At 36.6% G+C, this 13243-nt stretch overlaps 1 protein-coding gene across 1 annotated transcript in view; it reads right to left on the bottom strand.

Annotated features, from left to right (window-relative positions):
• The window catches only part of pcdh15a (protocadherin-related 15a), a 250136-nt gene that overhangs the window by 116880 nt on the left and 120013 nt on the right, over positions 1-13243 (bottom strand). The window contains exons 10-13 of the mRNA XM_052150614.1: positions 8713-8821; positions 6313-6425; positions 4074-4280; positions 2721-2855 (exon numbers count right to left, since the gene is read on the bottom strand). Of these exons, the coding sequence (XP_052006574.1) occupies positions 2721-2855; positions 4074-4280; positions 6313-6425; positions 8713-8821 (564 nt within the window). The remainder of the gene's footprint in view (positions 1-2720; positions 2856-4073; positions 4281-6312; positions 6426-8712; positions 8822-13243) is intronic.

Genomic DNA, 13243 nt, shown 5'->3' with positions numbered 1-13243 from the left:
ACAAGAAAATGTTGTGGTTCTTCCAAGAAAGCCTTCCATTACTCCTCACGTAACACAAGATCATTATCGGATGAGATCAGAAATTTGGCCAGAATTGATCGGGCCTATCTCCCTCAGCGGATCTCCAAGCCGGAACTCTGTGAGCTCACTAGATTTTCAGCTTATGACCTGTTATGTTGAGCAGACTCAGGAAGAGCCCATCCAGATACACCATATCTCAACCTTCTTCGTCTTCAGGAATTCCAATAATTTGGATGTTGTTTTGCTGGTTATGATTCTCTATGTCTTCCAAACTTTCCCAGACACGTTCCAAGTCTATCTTGGTCGCTAGCAGATTATTAATATTACTTATTGTTAATAACCAAACCCACTCCTGATGAAGCGCCCAACAATACTACATGCTGCAGAAATAGAACAGTTAGCATGCTATTTCGAAGATAGCCTTTATTTACAATGGGTTGTGCTGAACAAGAGAGGAAGGATCAGAGCCGTTTCTCAGTAAAGGTAGATAGGAAAATCGGTACGGGAATTCAAACCTTGTCCTGTCAGAGATTCATCTGTTCAGGTGTACCCCTGATACAGAACATGTTTGAATGATGAGACCACTCTGAGCCAAAAAGGACACACACACACACACACACACACACACAAAAGAAAAAGAAACCTTTAAAAGGTATAGTTCAGTCCAAACTCATATGACTTTCTTCTATGGAAGACAAAATAAGATGTTAGGAAGAATGATAGCTTCAGTAATCATTCACTGTCATTACAACTTTTTTTCATACATTGAAAATGAATAGTGACTGAGGCTATAATTCTGGAAAGAATCTCCTTTTGAGTTTTACAGAAGAAAGTCATACAGGTCTAGAACAGCATGAACTTGAGTAAATAATGACATAACTTTAATTTTGGGATGAACTATCCTATTAACACAGGCTTCAGTGGAGTGACAACCCAAAATTCTTAGTTTTTTTTCTTCAGTTTTAAACCTTTCAGGATTGACCTGTCATGAGCTTAGATGTTGTTAAGCAATAATATGTGCTTATGTAGAAGCCACAAGTTTGATTTTATATAACATTTTTAAGGAATTGTGTTTAATTAAAAAATTGCTGGTGAAGAACTGCACTACCCATAATCCTGAAGGGAGATCCACCAATCAGAGAACCTGCTGTTACCACAGAAATGATAATGGTGCTAAAAAAAACTCCCAAAAAGTAGTGCAAATTACGTTTCATCACAGTCTCAAACTTTTTATGTACTGTAAATATAATATATTTTATATTTAAAATTAATGACTTACTGTCAACACTATCTAGTCATTCATGGGATGTGAAGTTTATTCCCTCCAGAAAGAAATTAAGTACAGTCTTGTCCCTTTGTCTTTTTCAATTTCCAAATACTTTATTGTTTAGAATCAAAGGTTTTGATGTTGTGGTTCATCTCAGAGCTGATTGGTTGGTTCATGGCTTAATACTCTTAATTGAAGACATTTTTAGAATCTATATGCAGAAAAAAACAGGAAAGTACATTCGCCACCCCAGACAAAAAGTCTGGTCATGCTACTGCAATGAGCAGTCCTCAAAACTGACACAATCATTCTCGGATGAGACAATAATCAAAACTGTGTGCTCTAATGTTCCTCCTGTGATCCAGCTGTCTTTATATCTATTCCTGGAAGATCAGAGATTCCACAAAGAACACAGAGACTCAGATCGATAGATCCAATCAATGGACAGATCCCTAAAGAGACACTTCATTTACAAGAACCAACAGCATCATTCAAATCACTTTGTTTTGTTCATCAATGTGAACAGGGGTCATGTGGAGACTTGATGTTTAAGACAGAAATATTAATCTCTAAAAAGATTCCCTGTTGTTACTATATTAGACACTGTTCACATAGTGCCACCAGTCATGACAGAAACTAATAGGACAGAACAGTAAAGGGGTGTTCTCTCTGACAGAGGTTTGCAGCAACAGAGCAACCAGAAACCATTAATTTTCATTAAGAGTTGGCAATTTGAGGCAACATAAGAGAGTGACTGTTGGATATGTGACAAAGACTATCACAGGAGTGCAGTCAGTGGAACTCACATTATATGCTTCCTGATACATTTGGGAGCTGTATTCATATAGGAACACTTAACTATGCTGTCAGTATTTTGAGTCAAAACATCTAAAGAAAAAATACCCCAATATGTTAAATCTGAAAAAAAAAAAAAATAATAATAATAATAATACATTCTAAATAATAAATAATAATAAATAAAAATAATTATAAAAATGCAAAATAAAGACTAAATACTGTCTTTAATTGCATCTAGGGTAAAACCCAACATGTGAAAAGGTAAAAAGGTAATTTATTAATTATAATAAAAATCTTATTTTTAGGACTACTATTGCATTTTTACATAACTTTTATTAGAATAAAGCTTATTTCCCACCAACAGTAATTAAACAATTAATCTATTTCCAGATGCATTCCAAAAACAAGAGTTTGAGGAAGAATCACTAAATTTCATGGAAATAATTTTATTGTATTAATTTTGGGGTGAAATGTGACCTGGACTTGTTCTCATGAGACTCATGCTCTAATTAAAGGTTTATGTTAGTCTAACAGTATTAGAATTTGCTCATTCTAAGAGGATCAATAGTCAATTGGAAGTCCCAATTTAGATAAGCTGAAACATATGCATTTGCATGTATGTTTGTTTGCGTACTGTGAAGGTGTAGTTCGTCTGTCTTTCTCTGTCCACTGGTTTTAGCAGGGTGAGGTACCGTGTGATACCAGTAGACGTGATGGTGAAGATGGAGGTGTAGTCATTCAGGGTGATCTGCAACTGAGGATCTTTGGTCTTCAGAAGAGAAACAAATATGTTAGGTCACTAGTATTACTGCACAACAATGAGCCTTTTATAACACACCATCCAAACAATTGTCTTGCAAACATGAAATCCTTATGCTGAAGAAACACAAAAATGAGTCACACAACTACCTCATTAAATCTGACATCCAAAAGCCCCTTTGGAAATAAACCAGTTTTAATTGTTTGTTTGAAAGTACAGAGAAGTTTAAGCATTCAAACAAATTCTAACATATAAATCTAGATTTCTAAATCAGCAGAACTCCTTTAAGCATTTGGTAATTATAATTGATTATATATGTCAATACAGGCACTTTGTTTGCTAAACATCTGCATTAGTTGGTCTATTGATCGAGCTTTCTTTGATGAATTCATCACAGTCACTAATCACAGAGAACGATGAAGAGAGTGAGAGAAAAGCATAAATAATAATAATAATAAAACAATAGCAACCATGTCATCTTTGACTGATTGATTGATTAATCGATTAGATTGTGGTAATTTTCTTTCAAGACCTGAGAGATCTTACATAAACACACACACAAACACAAGCACATAAACACACACACACACACACAGACATCCACACACACACACACAAACACAAGCACATAAACACACAAAAACACGCGCGCACACACAGACACACACACACACAAATGTAAAGTGCTTTTTACAAATAAAATGTATTATTATTATTATTATTATTATTATTCACACACACACACACACACACACACACACACACACACACACACACAGTGATAATAATATTTTTATCATGATAATAATTATTCAAATGATTTTAATAGCAATTTTGTATGGTATTTAAAGACCCCATGAAATCAAAATAAACAAATAAACGTAAAATGTACAGTCTTTCACTTACAGCAGACCAAAATCTTTCAGGACAAAAAAATCTTGATGACCCATCACGCAGGGGTGTATACAAATGTTTTTATAGAGGGCTTGTACAGTGCTACTTTCAATAATGGCCATTTGATATTTTTGGCCTAAACTGCCTGTTTTAATAGCAAATGCATCAACGGACGGGGGAGACAAACTGTGCTTGTCAAGCTATTTCATGGGGTCTTTAACAAGAAATGACTGAAACCATCAGACTGAATGTGTCTCTGTATCCTCAGGACAAGTGAAACTAATCATAACTAATTATGAAAATTGTCTGGCTCATTTCATAAGCAGACCTCACCTCTTCTATGTCATTGTCCAAAGCTATGATGCCCAGAGGGGCTGTAAGGTTGGCATTCCCTGAGATGGTAGTGCCAACAGAGGCAGACTCACTGATGAAGCCCTGGTACGATGGCTGCTGGAAATATGGCACCTGGTTATTTTCATCCAAAATTTCAATTTGCAGGTCCGCGAAGGCAGGGAGAGGGTGACCATTATCCTGCTCAGCCTGTTCATAAACAAACAAGCAAACTTGTCATTTTCATTGTGCAAAACATTCATATGTTATAATGTGCAAACAAGCTAGGTACATTTATAGTGTGACGGTGGCAATACTATGGATCCGAATGATTGCCATATTCTCATACCGTGGTATTTAAATGGTCCTCTTTCCACCATGTCATGTCCAAAAACATGGTATTGCCATGATGCACACCAAAAACATGGTATTACCATGACACATATTTCAAAACATGGTATCAACATAGCACATGTCCAAAAAAACATGGTATTACCAAGGTAATGTTTGAAGTTATATTATTTCAGTTTAGCATGTGCAGAGCTGTAGCTGGAATGTGTGCAGCCTGTCGAGAAAAAAGTAATATTTTTTTTCTGTAAACGCAAATTATAATTATTTATCCTTAATTATAAGGATTTTTAATTCATCTTCATCAGTCATTATAATTACAGTCCAATAGTTAAAACACCATCCAAATTTCACAGACCGAAATGGCTCAAAGTGGCTCTTGTTTATTGAATAAAAGTGTGTGGATATATTCTAATTTCAATTATGACCCTGTCCATTACTGACATTCATTAAGAAGCAATGAAAGAGTGTAGCTCTGCAATTGAATAGCCACTTCTCTCTCTGAAACAAACACAAACAAACACACACACACACACAAAGTAGCAATGATTTGTTTTGTTATTTGGTCAAGAATATCAGCAAGCTTGAAGCAAAATGAGAAAAGCATAACGTTCTTTGTTATTATGAAATGAAGAGATTGTAACGGGAAAAAAAGTTGTGCATCATTTCACAGTGGACACATTTAAATTACCCTGCTGTTACATTGTTGTTGCACCCAAATCTGTGACAGAGCAACATATTACAATTTATCTTTCGCTCCCTCCATCTTGATCCAAGCTGTTTTCAATTAGAGTATATATTTAATGTAATTAAATATACAAAGGCTTTTTGCCCAGCTGCACCAAACCCCTCAAGTTAAGAAAAATATAAGACATAATTGCAAGTTTATTATTACTAAGGCTTTTATCTACACTGACTCAAGTTTTACAACATAATCAGCTAGCTTGCTGTCTATGACATACATATACATTTACCTTCAGGCATTGTAACTTAAAATGAACTTTACAAATTACTAATTCAAAAACATTCTCCATAAGCAGTGAAATGAAATAACTGTTTCATTTCCGAGATAACAGTATGCCAATCGCTGAATTATACATGCAATGTAATGAAGTTTTATGAAAACAATGCAGCACACTACTGTTTATTACATTTATCATAACACATAGAGTTTCACATACTATTTGAAGAAATAGTAGGTAGCATAATTACAGTTTTTCCAGCATGCAGTTTGTATGACCAATGGCATACGGGGGAGTGTTCAGGAAATCTGAAAGGGCAATTATTTTTGCGATTCTGCTTGGTGATGATAGTTGTATAATGCACTTCCCCTATGAATGAGCTGTGAATGTATGTGTAAATAATGATGCTATGATATGCACATAATATTTTCAGAAATATTCTACAGTTAAAACCATGCAGTAGAGCATGCTGTGTGATAAAGATTGTAAACCATTCAGCCTATAGTATAGTCAAAATGATGACACTCCTACTGAACAGGACATTAGATTAATCATTCTGATATGTGGGACTGATGGTAATTCTGCTCTAAAGAGACTCTGAACTGTGACTCTTAAAGTGCGTGGCAATCATTATATTTACCTTTGTGGAAATTATACATTATATGTAAATAGCTTTGGTGGTCTTACTGAGAAATAGCAGTGGCTATAAAAAGGACCCTGCAGAAGCATCTGCCAACTGGTCACTTCAACTTAGAACTCTTTGGCTTCACCAGTGTATTGATATGTGGTAATCTACCATTGTAGGCTGCATATACATTGCAGCGATTATATAATAGAAATGTAAATCTTTGTAATATTAAGTTAGATCATTTAGAATGTTCCTACACTCCTGGAACTGTAAAACCAGAAGATGAAGATGATGATATACTGACCTTAATGACGAGAGTAAAGCGCTGGTATAGCTCTCTGTTCACAGGTTTAAGCAGCCGAAGCTCAGCTGTGCTCTTGTTAAGTGAGAAGAATTCTAGGTAAGCAGCTGGTTGCCCTAAAACATTGTTACATAGAGAAACACAACATATAGGCTATTATCTAATTCATGTTATTCTTATTTTTTACCTACTGTCTTAGAAGAGGGTATCAGCAGGAGGAGACCGACATAGAAATTCAATAACATAACACGTTCAATATGGCAGTTGTAATCCCGCCTTTCAGATAAAAGAGCCAATCAGCTTTTTTCTCTTAATCGAGATATGTACATACATGGACCAACCAGAAAAAATATGCAGGGATATCCCAATATCATTTTTTCTTTCAGAACAAGTGAGTACTGATACTTTTCGGTACTCAAAGTTTTTTTTTTTTTTTTTTCTGAATTCTGAATGGCCAGGACACCAGGGTTACATCCCTAATCTATAGAAGAAGTACCCTGGGATTTTTAGTGCTTTTTTATACTATAGTGTCCAACAGCAAGTAGTTAGGAGCTGTACTTACATTATGAGAAAATAGCTGTAATGAAAATAGCACTGTCAAGATGGCAAACAAGTGAACTTGGGCAGCAGCAACAGCACACCTGCACTCCATGTGTAAGTGTAACTCTTTCACATGCAATGAGGTTAGTCAATCATAGGACATTGTTGTTAATATAGAAGTTTTGCAGGTACAACAGCAAAAGAATGGCCTAATTCTAAGGATCAGAGAGAGGATGGAAAATGGCTATGCAAATCTAAATTGGCCTAAAAAATTTATCTCATGTAAAAAATGAAGTGACACAATTGTATTTCAACCCTTTAAAGGAATAGTTCATCCAAAAATAAAAATTTGCCGACAATTTACTTTCTTCAGAAAAACAGAATTTAGGATTTTTAGGATTTCATTTCAGGCCTCCTCATTTAAACAATGCAAGTGAATGTCCTCCATTTTTAATGGTCCAAAATGCATATATAGGGTGCATCAAAACAATCTACATGACACCAGTCGACAAATAAAGTTCTTCTGAACCCAAACCATTTATTCTTTTTAGAAACAAAACAATACTTAAATACTTTTTAACTAAAAATGTTCACTTCCATACATCTCTGTGCCACGCGCTCATGAGAGGGACGACGTAAGCTTGTTGGTAAGGTCACGCGTAACATGGAGGAGGAGATAGGAAGCGTGTCATTATTTACAAGAGAAACTTGCACAAACCACTGACCAAGTGCCGTTCACAAACCAAAACAGTCCAAACTAATTTCAAAACAATATAAAATAAAAATAATTTCCAAATAATAATAAAAAAATATTACTGCTGTAAATAACCATCCTTTATTTCAGAGCAATGCCGTTTTGTTATCTACTTGTGCTTTTTCTTTAGCAGAAATATATAGCCACTTGTTGTAGTAAAAACCATGTGTGAGAGTGTTTACTGAGATTCATAGGATTAACAGTGAGATCAATGGTACAGGGGATATCACACGTAAGAGAAACTTAACAAACTTATTTATGCAGGCATTGATGAGTGAGCGAAGAGAGTGCAGGTGTGGTGAATTAGAAATCGGGTGATGACAGGAGCGCTGAGGGAGGCGTAACAATGGCTAAGTTTTCACACATACCCGAGTTCATTGGAAAAACAGTACGGGTACAGCCGATGAATTCAGATATTGACCCTTTGTTTCTTTCGATGGTCTGAAATAAAGACCCTCATACCCTCAGGGGTAAAATGTTCACTGCACACCCTCCAATATTTGAGAGAATATAGGTGTGTGCTAATATCCATGTTCGATCAATTGTCAATCGCTCATGATCATGTACAGGAAATCGATGAAATGTTAATATTTTTCCCAGCATGCATTTTCTTTGGGGTTCCTGAAGGTTGAAGCATCCAGGATACACTTATTTACAGGATACTAAACTTTTGTACAGAGCTCCTCCTCTTGTAAACAATTACTCGCTTCCTGCTTACTCCTCCACGTGACGCGTGACCTTACGTCATCCCTCTCATGAGCACACGTCACGGAGATATACAGAAGCAAACATTGGTAGTTAAAAAGTATATAAGTTTTGTTTTGTTTCTAAAAAGAATCAATCTTTGGGTTCAGAAGAAATTTATTTGTCAACTGGAGTCATGTGGATTATTTTGATGCACTTATACATCTCGGATGGAGTAAATTATCAGCAAATTTTCATTTTTGGGTGAACTATTCCTTTAAGCACTTATTACAAAATATTTACAATAATATTTATTACAGAGCTTAATTTTTATTTCAAAGGAATGGAAACACAATGAGCATATCTACTGGTCTTTGTTTCAAGCTTGTGAACAGGTACAGTAAAATATACACCAAAGTACCTACCAACAAGTATGAAGAATAGGATTCCGGGTCTATCCGAGGGTGGCTGGATGTTTCTGTCCTGGTCTACAGCTCGAATAGGAGGAGTCACATTCAGAGGGTTCAGTTTGCTCTAGAACAGAGAGACATTAATAAATAACTAATGGTACCTGCACACTAGAAAAATCTCAGACAGAGCGTGTTAGAGATAGGAATGTTTAAATGCCTTTGAGGTTGATAAAAAAGGCAGGTTAGTCTGAAAGGACAAACCTCTCTAAAATTTTAGAATTATAGAACAATATCCACAGCAAAATCCATGATTTATTAGTGTACTGTTACGGCCATGATTTAGGCCGCACATAGGGTCTTTACTTCTATATCTGGACTTGTCAGTAAATTAAAGGACACTACACCATTGGTTTGGTTTACCATCTTTATTTGCCATTATACTGAGTCAGTGCACAGGTTTAGTAATCTGGCTTAAAGGAAAACCATATTACAATCTGTTATAATTCCTTTAGACTAAAATGTTACTTAAACACACTTTAATTCATATTGAATCAAATAACTATAGGAAAGGCTCTAAATCTGTTATATCTTGATTTAAAATGTTTGGTACATGCCGTATAGGAAATTGTAAGGATAGATGGAATAGACCAACTGTGAATTTCTGGAGAGAACAGTGGGGAAGTTGGGATCTTGAGTAAATGTGATTTAATATAGCCAAATGTTGTTTACATGAACCAAAATTAGATAGAGTTATAGGCCAGAGCAACTATATGTTGTTTGAAATATTTGAAATAATTATATATATATGATTATATGATGTGAACTGAACAGCATTTTGCTGATATTTTGGTTTTTACAATTTTTGCCTTTTTCTAACCAATGGTGATGTTTGAGATCACATTTTTACTTGCCTAAGCAAGTGTTAATAAAAGACTTTCAAATAAAAGGCAGATCAATCACAACTGATGGCAGTGGTGTGATGCCACTAGGGGGCAGAAGTGAGTGGTATTTCCTTCTTTCACTCACTTTTTGACCCTTATTACGGTGTTACTGCAGTCAGTTTTTTTTTTTTGCCTATTTTAAAGTTCAGACTTGGCAAGTTAAGGACGCCAGAGGAGGGTACCGAGATGGAATTGGGAAACCTTCCTCAGGATGCTTCTCCAGGAGCTCAGGGACATGTTCCAAATGCACATTGAGATGCAGCAGGCATGAGACAGCCGTATGGAGCAAGAGGCAGCTCGCCAGGAAGCCTGATGGAAGTCCATGCATCATCAGTTTAGTCTACTTCTTAGCAGCAGTAGCCATGATGACTCCAACAGAGTCCTAGTAGAAGACAACCAGTGGCATTATCAGTTCCCAAGTAATACAACTACCCTGGGCTTGGACAGCTGGCAGAACTGTATCACAAATTGGTTCAGCCCCATAACAAAACCAAGGAAGAAATTGAGGAAGTGATTGTTCTGGAAAAAGCACATGACCCAAAATCTGCTGCTGCGGCTTTGGCGGATGTTTTTATGTCAGCTCGATGAAAGAACCCAGTATGGACTTTCAGCCAGTGGAGGGGGTCCAAATAATCAAAGAGTCAAGCCAAGATGTCTTCAACCTGGACCAAGTCCACAAGTGAGTGAAAGTCTGTAGGTGATCGGGGTGGTCCTAACAAGAAGTTTAATAGTAGGAAGGGTGTTGTGTGCTATCGGTGTGGACAGGAAGGTCATACTAAGCCAAAGTATCCCAACCATCCCTCCATTAATGCTAATTTGTGTTGTGTGCCATGACTTGTTCACACTGAGCAGAGAAAGGATGTTTCTTTACATTATGCAACTGTATTAAGGATAATGGTCAGGAATTAAGAGCCTTAGTTGATACAGGTAGTATACAGTCATTGGTTCATTCAAAGTTACATCCAGAAACGCTCAGAAATACTGTTATTAAAGTGCCCATCCATTGCATTCATGGAGATGAGGAATGCTATCCTATATCCAAATCCTCCATGTGGAAGTGCAGAGGCAGGATTCTTTTCTGAATGCTGGTCTGGTCGATGACCTTTCTTACTCAATGCTTTTAGTCCAAGACTTACCAGTGTTGTTTGATTTGTTTCCTGGTAGTCATGAATGCTATGTGGCTGAAACAGTCTATGACTAGGAAGAGAAAGGATCTCAGTGCATTGCCTTTCCTTGATTCAGATTTAGATAATCAACCAGATAAAGCCTGCAAAACTAAGAGACAGAACAAATTCCACTATGTTGCAAACAGAACTGAAGATGAATATTGTACAGACAGTTGTGGAGAGGGCCATGAGTTTAATAAGCAGGATGGAGTGATGTATAGGCAGAAGGGTTCAGAGGCAAATATGGTTGTACCGTAGAAGGCTAGAGACGTGCTTCATTTAGGCCATTCAGTCCCCTAGGCAGGTCACTTAGGGGGACAAAAGACCACCACACATATAGGCTGTCATTACTTTTGGCCAAACATGAGAAGAGATGTGGGTGATATTTGTAGGAGTTGTCCCGAATGTCAGTGTTCAGCCATTAGAGGTCCCCCTAAAGCTCATTTAGAAACCCTACCTGTTGTTGGTATAACTTTTGAACAGCTGGGAATGGATGTGGTAGGACCTCTTGAACGTAGCAAGACAGGGAACCGGTACATGTTGGTTTTCACTGGTTACTCCACTAGGTATCTGGAGGTCTTTCCTCTTAAAACAGTAAGGATGAGGATTGTAGCTCTTTGTCTTGTCCAGCTGTTTTCTACAGTGGTGTGCCCCCGGATCTGTCTTCATGTCCAAACTATTGAAACAAGTGTATCATCTGTTAGGGCTAAAGGGCATAAGGACCACACCCTACCATCCACAGATGGGTGGTCTGGGTAAAAGATTTAACCAGACCCTTAAGCAAATGCTGCACAAGTTTGTCAGTGATACTGGGGCTAATTGGGACCAGTGGCTCTCTTAAGTTTTGTTTGTATACAGAGAAGCAATTCAGGCATCTTTGGGGTTGTCCCCTTTTGTTGTACGGCCATGAGGTATGAAGACCTCTGTCGCTTTTGAGGAAAACCTGGAAACGAGGCCAAGAGGTCATCGGTCCCCAGAGTGTTGTCGCCTATATACGCCAAATGAGGGAAAAGCTGGAGAGTATGACACAACATGCCCAAAATAATTTGATTGCATCTCAAAGTCAACAGCAAACCTGGAGCTAAGGTGTTGGTGATACTGCCTAGTGACTAAATGGCAAGCTATTTAATAAATGGCAAGGGCCCTTTGAGGAGATTCTTAGACCTTAGGTGTGTGTTTGTGAGGGGTATGTGGGGGGGGTCTATACTTTTATATCTGGACTTGCCAATAAATACAAAACACTGCACCATTGGTTTGGTTTACCATCTTTATTTGCCATTATACTGAGTCAGTGCACAAGTTTTGTAATCTTATTTAAAGGAAAGACTAAAGACTAAAACTAACATTTTAGACTAAAATGTTACTAAAACCCGATAAACACATTTTAATTTATATTGATTAAATAACTATAGGAAATGCTCTAAATCAGTTATATCAACATTTAAAATGTTTGGCACCTCCTGTGGTTGTTTCATTTTGTTCAGATGGACTGGTCCAGCAGCAAAGAGTTTCAAACAGGAAATGGAACTGTTTTATAGGAAATTGTAAGAATAGATGCAATAGACCAACTGTGAATTTCTGGAGGGAACATTGAGGAAGTTGGAATCTTGCGTAAATGTGATTTAATATAGCAGAATGTTGTTTCAGTTAACCGAAATTATATCCATGGCTCTGATTTTGGTTAATGAACACTACCTTTCAAAACTTTTAATACACTTGACTGAAATGTTTCTCATGATTTTATAAATCTTTTGATCTGAAGGTGTATGCTTTAATGTTTGAAATTAGTTTTGTAGACAAAAATATATTTGTGCCACTATATTAATTTATTTCATTACAAAACCAAAATGTTATAAAGAAAAAAGTATTTTGAAATTGATGACTTGGACCTAATAATAAACAAAAGCAGCCAATAAGTGCAAACATAGATGGGATCTTCAATACTGTTTAAAAACTGCAAACTCTAGGCAAAGAGTGACTACTCTGAAGGTGCTACAATATAACACAGCTTTTATATATTTTGGATTTTGATTAGTCAGAACATAATTCCCAAAGTTCCATGTTATTCCATGGTTTTGATGACTTTGCTATTATTCAAAAATTTGGAAAAAAGAAAACAATTAAAATAAAGAGTGAGTAAGTGTTTCAAAACTTTTGACAAGTAGTATATATAATGTTGTTTCCAGGACATGTGTTTTTAGTGTTTGTGTAATATTGTGTTTGTTAATTCCCCCTTCTGTATATACGCTCACCTAAAGGATTATTAGGAACACCTGTTCAATTTCTCATTAATGCAATTATCTAATCAACCAATCACATGGCAGTTGCTTCAATGCATTTAGGGGTGTGGTCCTGGTCAAGACAATCTCCTGAACTCCAAACTGAATGACAGAATGGGAAAGAAAGGTGATTTAAGCAATTTTGAGCGTGGCATGGTTG

The sequence above is a fragment of the Xyrauchen texanus genome, chromosome 20, assembly GCF_025860055.1.
Source record: "Xyrauchen texanus isolate HMW12.3.18 chromosome 20, RBS_HiC_50CHRs, whole genome shotgun sequence".
Taxonomy (NCBI): domain Eukaryota; kingdom Metazoa; phylum Chordata; class Actinopteri; order Cypriniformes; family Catostomidae; genus Xyrauchen; species Xyrauchen texanus.
This window is presented reverse-complemented; position numbering and strand designations above follow the sequence as displayed.